General features: G+C 45.3%; 1 protein-coding gene across 1 annotated transcript; it reads left to right on the top strand.

The window, feature by feature from the left end:
- Nucleotides 1-339: 339 nt before the first annotated feature.
- Nucleotides 340-5896, top strand: RIPPLY1 (ripply transcriptional repressor 1). The gene is made up of 4 exons (XM_014729115.3): nucleotides 340-2830; nucleotides 3746-3800; nucleotides 4429-4493; nucleotides 5051-5896. The coding sequence occupies exons 1-4, from the start codon at nucleotides 2679-2681 to the stop codon at nucleotides 5322-5324; spliced, it is 546 nt and encodes a 181-aa protein (XP_014584601.1). The 5' UTR covers nucleotides 340-2678; the 3' UTR covers nucleotides 5325-5896.
- The last annotated feature ends 13661 nt before the right edge of the window (nucleotides 5897-19557 follow it).

Raw genomic sequence — 19557 nt, 5'->3', positions numbered from 1 at the left:
CTGCCACCCTGCTGGCCACTTTACTCCTGTTCTGTGCTGAGTGCAAAGGAGAACAGCCAGGTTCCCACTTCTGCCCAGCAACACTTGCAGGCCTCAAATCCTTCAGGCTGGGGAGAGGACAACGAGAGGGGCCAGTGGCCTCATCTCCCACAAGCTGAATGAGGCTGAGGCCATTCTTAGGTAGCAAGACAGAGTAGTTGGTCTGGTTGGGCATGAGCTCTGGGCTCAGGAGGAAAGTCTACCTCTTCTCTCTTTCCCTCTTCCCTCCTGCCTATTTTCAGAGACTATGGCCACCTAGAGGTCAAAAAGATCCCAGCGTGTGACAAGTCAGCTTCATAAGCCATCTCCTTCTAGCCCAGTCTCCTCAGCCTGCCTCCTTCTCTCAGCCTCACTCCTCATTTGAGCTAGTGATGCAGTACAAGCAAATTCTCATCTTCTGGAGGTAAATTTACCAAGAACTCTCAGAGCCGGCTGGAAACTCGGGCTCGTAGCAGCCCTCCTTGCCCCACCCCGCCAAGATTGCCCTCTCCGGGATGCAGCCTGCACTTACACAGTTCAGGGACAGAGAGCTTGGCCCAGTCCATGGCAGCACATTCCACGGCTCTCATTTTACCACATATAATAAACCTCTGTTTACTGAGGGCCGGGACAGTGTCAGGCCCCTGGGTTAGGTGGTGGCTGGGCTGTTAGAAAATTTTCCCTTGATGGAGCCAAAATGTGTCTCCGTGTAGCTTCCATCCATGGACCTCAGACCTCCTTTTGAAGTCACACAGAACAAGTGTAATCTCAGGACAGTCTAATTCTCAGAAGTTTGAAAATGGCCATCATTTCCCCGAGTTTTCTCTCCTTCACATGTAAGCATTTCTTCCTTTTTACTTTTATGTGTCTTTACTGTTTATTACCCAAATAGTATCAGGTCTTGTGGAATTTCTTCGAAAATTCAGAAAAGCATAAAGAAGAAAGTAAAATTCTACCATAATTTCCATAATCTTATTCCCAGAACTCCCATAACATTCTCCTTTCTTCTAACCAGTCTTTTTTTCCTGCATATTGCATATTCTACACTTTTTTTTCTTACCAAAATGAGATCATCTTCTAAGTTATACTGTAGAGGCTTCTTTTTCTTCACTCTTCAATATATTAACTTTTCTGGAATCTTCTACCAAGCCAATTTTAATATGAAATTGTCTAACTGTTCAATGATTTATTTAACCAGCTTTCTAAAGTGAGCCATTTAGTTTATTTCCAATTTTCTTTTGCTACAAAGAACACAGTGGCACTGGAATTGAAAGTAGGGTAGACGTAAGGGGTAGGTGAACAGAAAAAAGAGGAGTCCTTGAATCCATTCTTCATACCATTTCAGCATCTGATTTTTTTCACTTTCTGTGTTGATAATTATATTTCCTAAAACATGATTGTGAGTGCCTGCTTAGTATTCGGTTGTAAGGACTTCCCCTAATTACTGTAACTGGTTCCCTATCGAACATTGAGGTTGTTTCCGATTTTTGATGGTTACAAACCTGGCTGTGACGAATATCTAAGGAGCTAAATCCATGCTAGTGCTGGACACCGAGGTCAAGGGGAGTATTTTCGGGATCTCTAAGGCATAAGGAGCCTGTCAGTAGTTGTAATTGGCAGCTTTTTGGCAAAGTCCCAGAAGAATGGCTGAGGCCAAGGACTGTGCTTGAGCCGCTGGGCTTGCCCGGGGTCAGTACCCATTTACCTGGCTCCCGTCACAGAGCGTTCAGGCTGGCAGTGCCCTTTGGGACTGCTGGGCTGCACCCTCCTCTCACATGTGAGGGAACTGAGGCCCTGGGGCCAGGCATGGTCGGTCCTTCAACGGCTTAGCAGCTGGGCAGAACTCTGCCTGCCCCCAGCACCCCGGCTCCTGGACTGGAAGCTGAGCTCGGAGATTTGGAATGTGACCTGGAAGCCCTGGAAATGCTGCCTGCACTCCTTTGCTGGACCACTGACTGCTGAGGCTGGAGAGAGGATTCAGGCCCTTTTGCAAATGAACCAACCACTAAAGGGGAGGGAGTGGAAATAGACCACTTGATGTTTCCCCCACGGGCAACTGGAAACTGCTCCACCCAGAACCTCCTTCTTTCCTAGCCCAGGTGGTATGCTTACTGGCAGTCACCCTGTATCAAGTTCACCTGGCAAAATCTATTTGGGGTTTGAACTGCAATAACGTGCGAGTCCCTTATGCTCCTTAGCCGGGCCAACTGTCCCTTTTTGCTGGGAACCGGCTTTGCTAAAGGCCAGTCTATCCAGCCCTGTGTGCCTGACAACTTTCTGTGGTTTCGGGTGCTAATGAGCTTCCCGCCTTTCCCTCCTCCGGCGTTGCTACTGCCTGGGGAATTTGCACAAATGGTGTGCGATTTGTCCCTTCTGTGTTTTCCTTTCTGACTTGGAGGTAAAGAAAACCCCTCACCCCCCACTGACTCTCTGTTTATTCAACTGGGAGAGATTTCACACCCGGGAACCCAGCTCTCCCTCCCTGAGCCCCTTTCCTAAATCTTTAGCCTCGTCCCAAGGCCCCCACCCCTGCATGTCCCTGAATAATTGATGAGTCCAGGCAGGCCTTATTAAAGGGTCTCCCAGGAAAGGCCAAAAGCGTGCAGGAGGTTCTGAGAAATAGGAGCCCCCACAGCCTGCCTGGCCTTGACACCCTAAGGATGGATCCTGCTGCTCCAACTGCTGCTGCCCCTGTCCCAGCCCTGGCCCTAGCCCTGGCTCCGGCCTTAGCACAGGCCCCCCTGGCCCTCCCTGGCCTGTTAAACCCATCGCTCCTTCTCTCCTCTGGACAAGAAGTAGATGGAAGCCGAAGGTAAGTGGAGCCTGCCCTTTGGCAACCTGAATTCAGGCTTAGTGGGGTTCCTGGGAGAGGAAGGAAAAGGAGATGTCCAGGGTGCCTCAGTTCTCTGTGAAGGGGAAAGGCAAAGGCCTCGCAGCCTCAGAGAGTGCCCCCTCCACATCTCAGGCTGGACTGGCTTTTCACCTCACTAATCCCTCTGGGTGGCTAGAGGGGACTTGGGAACAGTGGGCATTGCCAAAGCCGAAAGCTGAGCAGCCAGGCCCTCCTGGCCAAGTTGCTCAGTCCACTGAGGGGCACAGGGTGGATCGCCATGACACGGAGCTTTAACAGGACCTAGGCTGCAGAGGGGGAGAAAGAGGGCCGGCATCCCAAGAGGCCTTTGACTGGGGGACTGTCTCGTTCTTGACCACACCTTAAGATTTCCCTTTGCTTTTTTCCTACCTCTGGAAGTCTAGTGGGGAAGCAGGGGGCCCAGGAATATTTCCGGCCCCTTTCCTCACCTCAGGAAGATGGTAGGACTCTGAGCTCTACTTCTTGGAGCAGAAGGTAGGGGGCAAGATATTTTTCATACAATGCTCCTTCATTCCTCCAAAAATTGAACATTTGACAAACATTTACTGAAATGCCTACTGTGTACCAGGCATTGTGCTAGGTGTTGGGGATTCAGATATGATCAAACATAAATCTGCCCTTAAGAAGCTCAAAGGCAGGTAAACAGTCACAAAACAGTGCGATAAGAGCAACGATAACATTGTTGAAGCAGAGAGGAGGGGCATCTGTCCTGACTGGGCTCAGGGTCCTTAGGAAAGGCTTTCTGGAGTAGATGGCATCTGAGCCAAGTTTTCTGGAGGCCTCTTTTGTTATCTCAGGGAGTCCATGTTCCAGTCCCTTCTTCCTCCACTGATTGATCTCTCCTCTTTGTCCCAGAGGAGCTTGTCTTTGGAGGCCCTGGCTGTCCTCTACACGTGACCCTCCAAGGCAGGTGAGGAAACTTGTGGATTTGGTGAGTTTGAGCCCCTGTTATACATGTTCACACACACACAGCCATGTGCATTCACACAGACCAGGTCCCTTCCCAGAGAGCCCCTGACCTCAGTTCAGGCCTGTAGATCTGGGAAAGCATCTTGACAGCCTGCTCACATTTGATTCCAACAGCTCTAGGAGGAAGGGAGACTAAGGTTTCTGTGGCAATTTGAAAGATGAAGGGACTTAGGCCCAGAGTCGGGGAGGCCTCTGGGCAGGCCCCACGGCTAGTCTGTGGGAGAGCTGGTGCTAGATCCTGGTCCCTGGCACCTAGCCCCCATGCTCTGCCCCCACCCCCACCCCCACCCCTGAATCCTCGCTGCTCTAGTAGAAATCTATGCCCTGGACAGTCTCCAAACAGGTGTTAGAACAGGGACAGAAAAGCAAACAACCCCCAGGGCTCTGTCCACTTGTTTTTCAACCAAAACCAGGACAGACCCCCTTGATTGGGGGGCAGGGGCTGGGCCCCAGAGATGTCTAAGGTCTCTTCTAGATCATCTTCCCTGTAGGTTTCTGACCCCTGATACGCAAGAAGCAGTTATCTGGCCATGTACTTTGAGCCACATGCTAGCTTTTGCTTTGGACAGGCCGCTGGTGGAGCAATAGGTGCTGAGGTCACCAAGGCTGACTCCGAGTTTCATCACCCCGTCAGGTAAGCTTCGGGCATCAACCTTAGAACTTGACATAGATCCTTTCACTCTTTAAGTCCTCACAGCAGCCCTGTGAAGCAGGAGGAGGGAGGCACTGCTACAATCACTATTCCATAGACCAGGAAACTGAAGCCCGGAAAGGTTAAGAGACTTGGCCAAGGTTGCCTTCCCTGGAGGCATTGTCAATGACCCCTAAGAATGAGCCCCTGTGGGCAGGTCAGTGAAGGAAGCCTTAGCAGGAGATGAAGGACACGGAGCTAGAGAATTCTTGACTAGAGGCCTTCTGAGGTGGGAGTTGGATCAGGGTCAGAATTGAAGGATGCTGGCGCTGGGGCTCCCCACAGCTGCAGGCTCACCAAATATTACCTTTGTGCCTGGGGCCATTTTGTAACAATTCAGAAGGTTCTGTTACAAAACTCTCTTTCTTCCCTTCCCTCTCACCCCATTACTGCAGGGAGGAGAAGGGGTTTAGGGGATGGCTACCTTCTTGACTCTACTGACCCCTCTACACACATGAGACTTCTCTAAGTTAGGGGCCATGTTTCTTCTCTGTCCACAGGCTCTTCTGGCCTAAATCCCGCTCCTTTGACTACCTGTACAGTGATGGGGAGATTTTACTGCAGAACTTCCCTGTCCAGGCAACCATCAATCTGTATGAGGACTCACACAGTGAAGAGGAGGAAGAGGAAGAGGAAGAGGAGGAGGACAAAGAAGAGGAGGAGAAAGAGGAGGCAGATGAAAAGGGGCCAGAAGAGTGTGTGAGGGTACCAGGATCAGCACCACACAGGGCCACAGCTCATCATCCTTCTCTACCCCTGACCTGTCCAAACTGAGCCCTTCAGAGTCTGATTGGGGTTCAGTATGCCTGGCAAGGCTCCAGGGCATCGATTAGCCACGAATCTCTAGGCACAGCTCTCTGGATTGAAAGTTGGGTCCTTGAGTCACCAGCTCACCCTGGCTGTACCCAACTGGCCTGTGAGCCCAAGCCTCTGGCATCTCATTGTTTGGGCTGCTGTTGTGTTGACAGTGGGAGGGTCCTAGAAGTTCTAGGGGAAGGAAGACCTGCTTTCTGAAACCCCCAGGAAGCAGATCAGGACAGAGCATGCCCATGTAGAGGGAAACTGTCATTCTTCAGGGCTCTTTGACTCCCCAGCCTTCCAGGTGGTCACATAGTCCTGTCTCCCCATAGAAACCCAGATTTCTGGCTCCACCTCTAGGGTTACCGACACCAGATCCAAGCAAAGGTGGGATGCCTTTCTGATGGGCCTTTCAGGAAGAGAAGGGGGCATGGGGAGAATCAGCTTGCTTTGGGTACCTCCCTCCATTTTGCCTGCTATCCTTTGGGGTCTGTATTGGCATGAGATGAATCAGGAGAAAAATAAACTAGATGATGCTTGCCTTTTTCCTGGAACTGTGCTGATTTCTTAACTGAACTCTGCTCGTGTTGTGAAGCCATGGGCAGAGGGTCAGAGATCAGCTCAAGGCCAGTTCATTGCTCTACCTGAGGTCAGTTGATAGCTCTGTCTTCATGGGGATGTAGGGCCGGGGAATCAGCACAGGGCTGTCAACTTGTGAAATCAGATTTGGTTAAACTTCAAAGACTGCTTGGAAAGGGAGCAAAAAGACCCCCAAAGGGCAGCTTGAAAGTTGGGATTAAGGCTGGGGGTTGGGGGGGTGGTGAGAGGTGCAGCCTCAGTCGAGCCTTGGAGATGAGTGTGTGCATGTGGCGGGGGGGGGGGGGGGGATTGAGGGGCTACTAAGTCCTAGCAATTTTACCTCCTCAATTCCCTTTGTATGTCCCACAGTTCAGGCCCTCATGCTGACCCCTGCCCCAATGACTCTTTAAGTAATTTTCTTGCCTCCTGCACATGACTTTGTGATTCGTCCTCCACACTGGCCATCAGATCAGACCGTGTTGTGCCCCTGCTTAAAGCCCTACCGTGGCTCTTCATTGCCTCACCAATAGGCGGACTTATCTTTTTTTTTTTTTTTTTGATCACAGATCCTCTTGAGACTCCTGCTTCTTTATGCATATATTCACAGATCAAGCCCTTTACTTGATATTCTGGGCTGTCCAACTGCCTTGTTCTTACCTGTCTCTTCAGACTCATCTCTTAACACTTGAAGCCTAAGCTGCCTGTCCACGAATGTGTCATGCTTTCTAACACCTCTGTGACTTTAATCTCTGTCTGGAATGCCTTTCCACTTTTGCATGTCTGATAAACTCCCATTCACCCAATAGGAAGACTCAGACACCGCTCCTGTGAGAAGGCCTCCCCCGCCCCCAAGTCCAGGTTGGGTGCCCCCATTACATTCAATGCCTCTCCAACCACAGCATCTGTCCCCCTTCCCGTGCAGTAAGACAGGGCTGTGTTTGATATCCCTGTGTGACTTCACTGCACAGCAAACTGCCTGGCACAAAGGAAGCACTCAAGAAATGTTGAAGGAAAAGGATTCTTAGGTCTTCTTAAAGCAGTTCTTGGCAGAGCTGCCTCCATCCCCCCGCTTCTGGCTTCCTGCATCTTCGCTTAGCTACTAACAGGAGAGAGTAACGTCATCTGATTCAGAAGCAAAATGCTGCCCATCTTCCTTTCCCTCCTCCCTCAACTTGAGACAGGCTGCTACAGTTCTGAGCCCAGCTGGGACTTCCATGAACTGGACGCAGCCTTGAGCAGGCCACCAAACTCACACACTGGTGCCATCTATTGGTCAAAATTTAACCTTGTCCCTCAATTAATGTTGCCAAGCAGTTGACCTTTGCCCGCTTTAATTCCTTGAGTCCATTCTTTTTTCGCTTGTAAGAAAAGTGGAATCTACCGTGTGATAATTGTATGACCTCGGGCAAGTTACTTATCCACTCTGAGCCCTAGTCTCCTCATCTGTGACAAGGGGGAAATAACGATACTTCCTCTCAGTGTGAAGATTCAATGAGATAATATACGGAAAGTACTGAGCACAGCCCCTGGAACCAAGTAAAAGCACTCAATAAGTGGTAGTAGTCACAGCAATCATAGTCATAGCAGTGGTTATTATTAATTTGATAACAGAAATGAGCTTATAGGCTAGAGATAACTAATGACTGGTGTACTCAACTAATGACTCATTTCCCAGTCGTCTCCGCCTGATCTCCTCGCACCATTTGATGGTTTACCAGTCAAACCATCTTTGCAGTGTCTGTCTCTCATAACAAAAAAATGAAACAGAGGCCAAATGTGGCTTCCTGGGCCACTCTTTCCAGGTCTCCAGTCCCTTTTTCTTAGGACAGAGGTTTGAAAACTTATTTTTTGTGCCTTAGCAGGAACACTTTTCTTTTGAATGCAGAGGCCCAGTATACAGACCAAATAAAGATGGAGCTGCCTTGGTGGAGGCCATAGTGGGGGAGGCAGAATCCCTACCCTGGTGTCCTCTCTCTTGTAAACTAACTCCTCCTTCTCTCAGGCACCTTCGGGGTTCCTAGGTTGTGGGGAAGACTGTTTGAAACCACTGACCCAACGGTTAAAACAAGATTGATGAGAAGTCTCAGGGGGGTTAGTATTTTAACGCGTCCAGTATTCTGTTTAAAATCCTTGTTTCGGGTTCTAAGCTTCCAGCATGTCATAGCTCAAAAATTGCTCCAGTCCTGGTACCATAGGTTGTAGAGGTTTAAAATCCTTGGAATCCCAATATCCTTGGTTTTAGGGTATTATATAGCATAGAATTACAAATCCCTAAATCCCCCGGGGTTTAAAGACCCTAAAACCCTTGGAGCAGTAATTCTTAACTCCCAATGAGCTCCTCTCGCTTTCCCTCCCCCGACCCGCCCCCCGCCCCTTACTGCACACTTGCTGTTGGTCAGCAGCAGACATTTTGTCTCACTTTCCTCCCTGTCGCCTGCCCTGAAACGGCTTCCAATCTTCTTTCCCACACATGGTTGCTAAGTGATTGGAATTCTGACTAACAGAGCCCAGTGTGAGTTACTTTGTTATGGGTGTATCCAGCCCTCGTAGCAACTTCAAATCCAGTGCACAAACTCCGGAGAAAAATCTCTATGCAAAATTCAGAGTCCTTCCTCCGGTTCCACCATCCTAGTGCCCTATACTTCCTCACCCCAGCACTGATGCCTCCTGTTTCCCCCACCCCATGGCAACAGAGAGAGGGCACAGTGGGTGAGCATCAGGCTGCATTTGAGACGGGCCTTGAAGGATGGGCCAAGGTAGAGATGGAGGGAGAAAACTTTCCAGAAAGAGGCAGCAGTATGAATTCCTTCATTAAACAAGTATTTATTGAGCAGCTACTTACTCTGTGCCCGGCATTAATATTGTAATGATTGAGAGCATGGGCTTTGGAGGCAGAGGTACTTGGGTTCGAATCCCCTACCTGCCACATGCTGGCTCTATCCATAGGCCCACTCCCCTCAGGGGTCAAAGTCAGGTCTCTGTTCTTAGCCCTCTCACTACCACCTCTGTAGTCCCTTATTATACCACATACCCCACCCCCGCACATGCTCATTAAAATAGTAGCCTATTCTCCTCTGTCTCTGGGCAAGGAAAGGGCCCTCCCCTACCACAGCGGGTGCTACAATGCCACCCCAAGCCCCCCACCCCCGTGTGATTATCTAGTGGGCAGTTTGTCTCCTTCCTGCCCCAGGCCCCTGTTGTAAAGTGGTTGCCAATCCTCCTCACAAACAAGGTTGTTACGTGGCCTGAGTTCACTGTTCTGACCTCTCGGGGGCCTGGCGTTGGTTACTGTGTTTTTGGTTTACTCCCAATTGGCAAGGCTTGCAGCAACCTCCATGCAACCAGACAAACACACATGCAAAAACCTGGGAAACAGGGAGTGCCCAGGAAGTGACAGTCACAACACTCTGCCGGGCACTTGCTACTCACGTTACCGCCATGAGCTCCTACGGTAGTACAATCGCCGCAATCCCAGGAGATGATAGGCACAATTTTTATGCTCATTTATGAATGAGAAAACTGAGAGTTCACAAGCTGACATGGATTAACTCCTTTAATGTAACAACCCTGAGGGATAGGTACAGTTAGGAAAACTGAGGCTTAGAGCATTTTTATAAAAAAATAATAACTTGCCCCAAATCACACAGCTGGTAATCTGTGGCACCTTCTAAATTAAGGCACTTGACATGTATTGCCTCATTTAATCCTGACAACAACCCTGAGACATAAGTACTATTATTATCCTCCTTTTATAGATGAGGAAACTGAGGTTCAGAGAGATTAAGAAATTTGCTCCAGGTCGCACAATGAATAAATGGCTGAGGCAAGATTTGAGCACTTGCCCTTGGGTTACACGAATGACAAGTAGCAGGACCGGGATTCAAGTCTGTCTCATTCGAAAGCCTTGTGATTTCAGGAGGTGGCATCTACAAGGCTTGGTGTAGGATTAAATCTTTGGGAGGACTGGAGAGAAAAGCTTTCAATTCTGGCTGGAGGGAAGTGAGTCAGAGGTTAGGAACAATTCTGGGCCTGGAAAAGCTGAAGGCTACTGAAATGTGTCACCAAGGGAGGGACACTTGGGGGCCTCCTCCTGGGCAGTGGTGGGCTCTCACAGAACCTGGGCTGCTTCAGGCACAGGGCTACCAGAGGCAAGGCGCTGATGAGGGACTTCTGTTCCTGCCGCTCACCGCTGTGCGGCCTCTTAGAGGAAGGGGTCCTGGCTGAGGAGTCTGGGCCCAGAGGGAGGGACTACCAATTGCCGAGCTCTCCCGTGGTGCACCAGGCACTGGGCTAGCACCGCACACGCTTTATCCTGAACAAGGCTCACCAAATCCCGCCGGGTGGGTAGTGCTATCTTCATGTTTACAGATGGGAAACTGGGGCGCAGAGAGGCGAAGCGACAGCCAAGAACTGAGGAAGCTTGGGGGAGAACCGGGACAGTGTAGCTACAGAGTCCTGGCTCTTAACTACTAGGCTCCTCCTCCCCTTCTACTCCCTTCCCCGCAGAAGCAGTAAACTGTCATGCAAAGGGATTTCTATCCCCATCATTGGGGACACCTGGGGCCTGGGGCCAAGTGTGATTTAAAAGGGCTTGAAGAAGAGCCCGAGAACAAGCTGGAGTCAGGCTCTGGGTTCTTCGAGAATTCTTCCACTCCTGGGAGAGAAGAGCCAGCTCCCACAAGTTCCTCGAAATTCAACGGGTGTCTGTTAACAGCAGGAGAGGCAGCGCCCCCTAGTGGCTGAGCTCTAGACTAAGCCTGGACCTACAGCGCTAGGTAAAGGATCAGGAGGCCCACCCACTCAGAGGATTCTATGGCCAGCAGTTTAGTGCCTGGTGGTTATGGGGACAGGCTCTGGAGTCGTGCTAGCCCTTGGTTCAAATATTGGTTCTCTTCCTTGCTAGCTAAGTGACCATGGGAAAAATAGCAAATTAATCTCTAACCCTGAGTTTCTTCATGTGTAAGATAGGGATGATATAATACTAATTTTACAGGGTTATTTTAAGGACTAAATGAGGTAATACATGTAAAGGACTTAGCAGAGTACAGGGCACTTTATAGGTGTGAGATACATATGTATGTGTGTGTGTATATATAAAATCATTGTTCTTTTCTTGGCACTCGCTATCATTTGAGAGTTGGATCTTTGGCTCCCCTTGACTTCCCTGTCTAGCTCTATTAGGTCCCTGGTGCCCCCAAGCCCACTGTCTTGCCCCAAGGGAGGCACTGACAACACACTCACCTGAGGCTTGTGGGCAAAACCTGTGCTAAAACACTTGCTTTTCTCCATGTATACTTTCAAGAATCTTGGACCATATATCTTTGTCCTTCACTATCCGGAGAATGTTAATAAGCTTGCTTTAGACAGGTGCTAGACTCTTTTTGAGTCTCAAAGCAGCTTTATATCCATGATCTCATTGGAATCTATTAATACTCTCTGATATATTCCCATTTTTCAATGAGAAAATTGAAGATGATGGGAAGGGAAGTGACTTGCTCAAGGACGTACAGCAAGTCAGTGCAGGAGTCAAGACTGGACCCAGAATCCTGCACTGAGTCCAGTGCTTTTCCACCAACTCTTGCAGTCTTCCCTGAGCTCCGGCTATATGTGAAGCATCTATAATCCAGGATACAGCTTACTGTTTGGTCCCACATCACTGCACTCTGACAACAAGTCTCCTGCTTCTGCTGAGGCCAAAGCTGTATCCCCAGTAAACTCTCAAACTATGATTCTTCTCCTAAAAGAAATGGCAGCCAGTTACCAGAACTGGTGATCCAAGACAGCCACATCTCCAACACATGCCAAGAGTACAATTAAATGTTAGATGACAGGTTTGAGGAGAGATGAACATTATCTCCCCAGCCAAGCAGCATGCACTGCTGAGAAATTAACTGCTGTCTGGTACTCACAGCCAGCTGGATTTAGCCACTCATCTCATGTTGGACATGACCATCAGGAGCTCAAAGGGGCCACTCTGTCCTTAGTCAGTACAAAGATCAGGAGGTGGTGATGTGTGTCATCAGCATGGGTCCAGATGGCAGCACCTGTTTGCAGGCACTGAGAGAAGCAGTATGATAATAGCTCTCAGTGTCGCTTGACATGACTCTAGGGGTAGAGAATGCAGGCTTGACTGTCAGTACCAGAGGCTGGTCTCCTCTCACTCTAACACACTGGCAACAGCACAAGCACTGCTGAGATAACAAATCATCAAGCCCAAAGACCCCCTCCTTAGCCCCTATGTGACACTGAAGCCCTGGCAAGCTTTGTTCTTTTGAGAGGGGAATCTTGTTACTTCCTTCTGGAGCATTGGCTCTCTGGGTGGCACTGAATTTCCCTTTCTGTTGTCACTTGCTCTTCACTCTTTCTTCACTATGGCAACCCAGGAGAGGGAGCCAGCACTGAAATCAACTCCTCCCCACAGACATATGTGGAACAGCAAATGTACCCTCTCTAATATTAGGGAAGGGGAACATTTTTAACCCTATCTCCATGCTTCAGAGTTGGTCCTTGGTGGAGAGCAAATACTTTCACTCACAATTCCAGGCACTTGATATAGATCTTCCTGCATAGGATCTACTAATTTGATTGGTCTGAGATCAATCATTAGGCTACATCTCACCAGTGAGCAGAGTCATCACAGTGAAAAGTGATATACATCTGTGACTATATCGTTGGTTCCACCTGCTATGGATGATTAGGTTAGGCCAAATTTATTCTGAATACCTTGGCTTCTCAGATTCAGAGGGGAGGGAGTAGATTAAGCTGCAATTTCCAACCCATTTTTTTTTTTAACCAGAGAACCTTGCAACAGAAGAATAGAAAAAGGGGAGGCAGGGTTACCAAGCATATGCTGTATTCTTGAATCAAGCTTTTATTAATAAATGGTACTTTGCTTGCTGTTCTACTCATATCTCCTTGTGCTTATAGCTTTCTCAGTGCGAAGCCTAGAGAAGAAGGGTGACTAGTTGGATTCAGGCATGAAAACTCCGCCTTAAACCCACAACACCTAGAAAGATTAGTGCGGGATCAGAGTCTGGTCCCAGCCTATGTCTACACTGGGCAGGGAAGGGGCACTTGTTCAATTTCTTCACCTTCCACTGAGCTCTGAGGACCTGGGGAACAAATTCAATTTCCATTCAAATTCCATACTGAGCTTCTAGTTGTGTGTTGCTCTTTCATGGGCATCCAGATGTGACCTGACTGTAGTGGGATTGTTAGCCTGGGCTTAGGGGTTTTGCCTTGGGTTAGCAGTGAAAATTTCCCCTGCTCAAACAGATTCATGGAAACTTTAAGCACTTTTGGAAAGCTGATGACAATTGCCGTAGGTAAGTTAAGTTTAAAATAAAAATCCGTTCTTTGTAAACTTATTTTAAACGCTTTTTTAATGACTATTTAATATTTTCTGAGGTGGAGGCAGTGTCGTGGGAAGGAAAGAACACCAGAATCAGGAGACTTGACTCAGGTACTTGTTCAGGTTCTGTCAATTATTATCTGTAACATCTTGGACAATTGACTTAGTTTCTTCATCTCTAAATGGGGACAGTCTTTAGCCTATCAAGCTCATAGGTTTGTTGGAAATGAGGTCCGAGTGGATAGTTCTATGATGAAACCACTCTGAAAATTGTAAAGTGTTATATACAGTTGTATTTTAATAAGCACTGCAAAAGGAACTTCAGTATAATTATCTGCCTTTCCAAAAACAGACACAAACCCCAGAAATTTCTGGGAGAAACCATTGGAGATTTGTCGTAAAAGCCATTCAGTGAAATTAGTAGAGAAGCTAAAGCTTCTGGCTTTACTTCTAGAGGCAACTGAAAGATTTCTGTTTTTCTGTCTGCCCACCTTTCCCGGATACCTCATTTTCCAATTAACTTGGGGAAGTTGTCCAAGAGGCTCTGTGTACAAGACTTTGCATATGGGAGCAGTAGCTATGCTTGAATTGCTGGGAGCAGTGACTTTTGGTAGTTGCCATTGGCATTGGCTTACAAAATCTTCAGTTCATGCTATTTCTTCAGAGCTATGCTGCCTGCGCATTTGAGTAAAATAAACATATTAAGCTACTCTGAATGTACTCAGTATGTTAGGAAAATGGATTTTTTTTTTTCTAGAAACCACTGTAAGGATTCATGCTATTAAATTCCAAAAAGATATTGGAAATTCTAAGAAATTGCTCTCTAAAATGGGTCAAAAACTTACAAACAATCTGTAAAAGAATTACCACAGGCATAAGAACAGCACTAAAAATGGTAAGAGAAATCCAAACTGACCCAAACATTTACTGAAACATAAAAAGTAAAATGAAGGCAGAGTCATGGGACTAAAAATAAAATGTTAAAAGTAAGAGAGTTTCTTTTTACTTTTAAGAAAGGGAAGGGTGGAGATACTAGTCTTTATGTAATATACTATACTCTTTTTTTGTACCCTTCCCCTCTGAGACACATAAAAACTATAAATAGGTCCTTGAAGAGTTAGTAGAAAGGAAAATGTTTCTGTTACTATTGAATAGAAGGTAAGAATTATAAATGTAGATATTTGCAAGTCTTCCTTATATCTATTCTTGTGAATCCAAGAATATTACGTGCAGTTGGAGATGCCATAACTGAAACCAGATAGAGGAGAGTATGATTGAAAGGAAAGAAATAGAGGATTAAAGAATTAGCCATCTTAAAAATGCTTACAGAAACTAGTATCCAAAAGTGAAAAATCTATGGTTGTGTTTGGGTGGTAACATTAGACGTGATTTTACTTTATTTTCTCTTTGTTCCAAATGCTCCTTAAAGGGCTTACATTGTTTTTAGACTTTTCTTTTAAGTTAAGGGTTAAAGAAGTCAGAGGAAAAAAAGAAAGATCAACTTCAAAAGAGCAACAATAAAACTGACAGCTTAAAAGAAACAATAGAAATCGAAAGACAATGTGATGGTATTGTCCAACTGCTGGAAAAGAAAACAAAAGAGCAATCTAGAATTTGATATCCAGAAAAGATATCTTTCAAAAATGAAAGTGAACACACCCACACAAAAATGTCCAATTGATTTTTGACAAAGGTGCAAAAGCAATTCAATGGAGAAAGATACCCTTTTCAAAAAATGGTGCTGGAACAATCGGACATGCAGAGACAAAAAAATGAACCTCAACCTAAACCTTACACCTTATACAAAATGGATAACAGACAAATGTAAAACATAAAATTATAAAACGTTTAGAGAAAACCATAGCAGTAAATCTTTGGGATCTACAACGAGTCAAAGAATTCTTAGACTTGACACCCAAATCACCATACTATAAGAGAAAAATTGATTAATTGGGCCTCATCAAAGTTCTGTGAATTGCATGAAAAGATGAGCTACATACTGGGAGAAAATATTTGCAAATCACATAGCTGACAAAGGACCTGTACCTAGAATATAAAAAGAACTCTCAAAATTCAACAGTAAAAACACAAACAATCCAATTAGAAAATGGGCAAAAGACATGAACAGACATTTCACTGGAGAGAATATACACATGGTAAATAGACACATGAAAAGATGTTCAACATCATTACCTGTATTAGTTTGCTGGGGCTGCCATAAAAAAATACCACAAACTGGCTTAAACAACAAAAATTTATTTTCTCATAGGTCTGGAGGCTGGAGGTCCAAGATCAAGGTGTTGGTAGTGTTGGTTTCTTTTGAGGCCTCTCTCCTTGGCTTGCTGATATCTGTTCTCTTGCAGCCTCTTTACTTGGGCGTCCCATAGAGATGTGCATGTCTCTTTCTCTTCCTATAAAGACGCCAGTCCTATTGGATTAGGTTCTCACCCTAACAGCCTCATTTTAACTTAATCACCGCTTCAAAGACCTTATCTCCAAATACAGTTGCAGTCTGAGGTGCTAGGGGCTGGGACTTTAACATATGAATTTTGGGAGGACACAATTCAGGCCATAAAATTAACCATCATGGAAATGCAAATTAAAACCACAATGAGATACCACTACATGCCTATCAGATTGGCTAAAAAAAAATAGTGACAACACCTAATGCTAGAGAGGATACTGAGAAGCTGGATCACTTATACATTGTTGGTGGGAATGTAAAGTGGTACAGGCGCCCTGGGGAAAAAATATGGCAGTTTTTCACAAAATTAAACATGCATAAGCCATACAACCCAGCAACTGCACTCTTGGTCATTTATCCCAGATGAATGAAAACTCATGTTCACACCAAAACTTGTACACCAATTTTCATAGTAGTTTTGTTCATAATATCCCAAAACTGGAAACAGTCCAGATATACTTCAATAAGTGAATGGTTAAACAAACTGGGCACATCCATACCATGGAATACTACTCAGCAATAAAAAGGAACTAACTATTGATATAAATGACAACCTGAGTGAATCTCCAGGGAATTGTGAGGAATGAAAAAAGCCAATCCCCGGAGGCCACATAGTGTATGATTCCATTTATATAATATTTGAAAGGATAAACTTTTAGGAAAGGAGAATATATTAGTGGTTTCCAGGAGCTGGGATGGGTGGGAGGGAGATGGATGTGGCTGTAAGAGGTAGCACCAGAGTGCCTTGTGATATAGAACTGCTCTGTATCTTGGATGTGGTGGTGGTCAGATGAATCTAACAAGTGATAAAACTTCATAGAATGAAACACACACACATATGAATACAATTAAAACTGGAGAAATCTCATTAAGGTCAGTGTATTGAATCAACGTCAATTTCTTGGTTGTAATATTGTACTATATTTATGCAAGATGTTACCATTGGGGGAAACCGGGTAAAAGCTATATGGGATCTTTCTATATTATTTCTTATAACCGTGTGTAAATTTAATTCACGATAAAAAATTTAGAAAAATGCCGGGAGCCGTCAGCCTACAAGTTAAGCCTCTGCCTTGTGACACGGTCCGGGAGAGAGATGAGGGGACGCACGGCGACCCTCAAGGGAATCTACCAGGCTGCCCCTGCAACAAGTCTCCCTGGTACTTTTGACTTTCCTGCTTCTGCTTACTCTGTTCTGCACCTGGGGTTATTTCAGGGGAAGTCAGCCCGGCCCTGGGAATGAGAATGATACAATACAATATTCTAGGGAAAGTTCTGGGGAAAAACATCTTCTAAGGAAAGAACATTCTGACCCGTCCTTTGGTCGGGTAAAGTGGTGGGAGTGGAGAGGGAACAAAGAAATCTGTGGCCCCCACAGATCTCTCTTGGAGGACAGTGGTTGCCACGGCCCATTGAGTCAGGAGGCCGCTGGGGGTAGCCTCCTTGAAGTAAAGAATTACAGAAGCTTGACTCCCCCCGGGCCTACACACAATCAACTGCTCTTAGGACTATTGTCTACCTTGCAGTCAATTGCTCTTAGGACTATTGTCTACCTTACAAAAACCCGCTTACGCGAGCCAAAAATATGTACTGGGACTGTTTCATGAAATCATCCTTGCATATCCTGAGCCCTATATAAATCATAAATACACAAAATAAAGTTAGACTTGGACACCAAACTCCTTGGCTCACTGCCTCCTCCTTCGCTGATGCCGTCCATCCCTCAGGAGACCCTGTTCGGCTGGGGCTGGACCCCGGCAGAAAAAGACAGTAAACTAAAGATATTTTCAGATAAACATAAACTGAGAAAATCTGTCACCAGTAGACTCACACTAAAAGAAATATTAAATACAAATGATCCAAGATGGCAGCTTAGAGTTGCATGAAGTAATGAAGAACAAAAAAATAGTAAATCTGTTGGCAAATCTAAGTAAATATTGATGGTATAAATTAACAATAATAATGTCATGTAAGGTCAACAATAAACAGAGAATTAAATTACACAGCAACAATAACAAATAAGTCATGAGGAGAATAAATAAGGTTAAAGAGTTCATGCAAGAAGCATGAACTAGAGATAACAAGGATTATTTCATGATAATAGATTCAATCCTCCAGGGAGAGAGAAGATTTTTAAATTTTAATGTAAACAATACCTAGACTCAACATTTCTTTTATTTATTTATTTATTTATTTAATTTGTTTTTTTTGGTGAGGAATATTTGCCCTGAGCTAACATCCATTGCCAACCCTCCTCTTTTTTTGCTTGAGGAAGATTAGCCCTGAGCTAACATCTGTGCCAATCTTCCTCTATTTTGTATGTGGGATGCTGCCACAGCATGGCTCGTGACTGGAGTAGGTCTGCACCAGGGATCTGAACCTGCAACCCAGGTCCACTGAAGCAGAGTGGGCAGAACTTCAACCACTTGGCCATGGGGCCAGCATCCAGACTCAAAATTTTTAAAGAAAAACTGGACAGAAATAAAAGTCGATACATTCATCATCACAGGACAATTCTATCTTACCTCTTTCTGTAAATGACAGAAGAAGCAGACAAAAATTGGTAAAGCTACAAATTGTGCTTGTCCAATACAGTAGTTACTGGCCACATAGCATGATTGAGTACTTGAAATGTGGCTAGTCCAAGGTGAGATTTTCTGTAAGTATGAAACACACACTGGATTTTGAAGACAGTATAAGGTAAAGAACAAGCAGTGAGAAGTGGAGATGGGTGAACTGGAGTGAGGATCAACGTGAATGGACCTGGGAGGCATTATGCTAAGTGAAATAAGTCAGACAGAGAAAGACAAATACTGTATGATCTCACTTATATATGGATCCTAAAAAACCCCCACCAAATTAATAGAAAAAAATAGATCAGATTCGTGGTTACCAGAAGCAGGAGGTGGAGGGAGTGGGGATTGGAGGAAGGTGGTCAACGGGTACGAACTTCCAGTTATAAGATAAATAAGCCATGAAGATGTAATGTACAGCATGATGACTATAGCTAACACTGCTGTATGATACATAGGAAAGTTAAGGCAGTACATCCTAAGAGTTTTCATCACAAGGAGAATTTTTTCTTCTCCTTTATTCTATCTATGTGAGAGGATGAATGTTAACTAAACCTATTGTGGTAATCATTTCACAATATATGTAAATCAAACCATTATGCTGTACACCTTAAACTTATATAGTGATGTATGTCAATTATTTCTCAATAAAACTGGAAAAGAGTTTTAAAAAATCAGGGAAGGATTCTAACAGACTCTTCACAAAAGAAGATGTAAGAATGGCCCACGAGCATGAAATGATGCTGAATTTCATCAGTCACCAGTGAAATGCACATTCATACTACAATATGAAATACTACTAGAAGGATCAAAATTAAAAAAGCCAAAATTTAAGAATGCCAAGTGCTGGCTAGAACGTGGAACAGTTGGAGCTCTCATATATGCTGGTAGGAATGCAAAATGATACAGCTACTCCAGGAAACCGTTTGGAAGTTCCTTATGAGGTTAAAAATGTATTTATATGTCCCATCAATTCCATTTTGGGGTATTTATTTTAGAGAAATGAAAGTATGTTCACAATAGACTTCTATGCAAATGCTCCCAGCAACGTTATTTATAATAGCCCCAAACTGGATGCAACTCAAATGACAATGAACAGGTAAAAGGATATACAAATTGTGGTATATTCGTACTAATGCAATACTAAAAAGAATACACTTCTGATATGGACAACAGCATGGATGAATCTTACAGACATTATGCTGAGCAAGAAATGGCAGACATAAAAGAGAACTTGTATGA

This window comes from Equus caballus, chromosome X (assembly GCF_041296265.1).
Source record: "Equus caballus isolate H_3958 breed thoroughbred chromosome X, TB-T2T, whole genome shotgun sequence".
In the NCBI taxonomy this organism is placed as follows: domain Eukaryota; kingdom Metazoa; phylum Chordata; class Mammalia; order Perissodactyla; family Equidae; genus Equus; species Equus caballus.
This window is presented reverse-complemented; position numbering and strand designations above follow the sequence as displayed.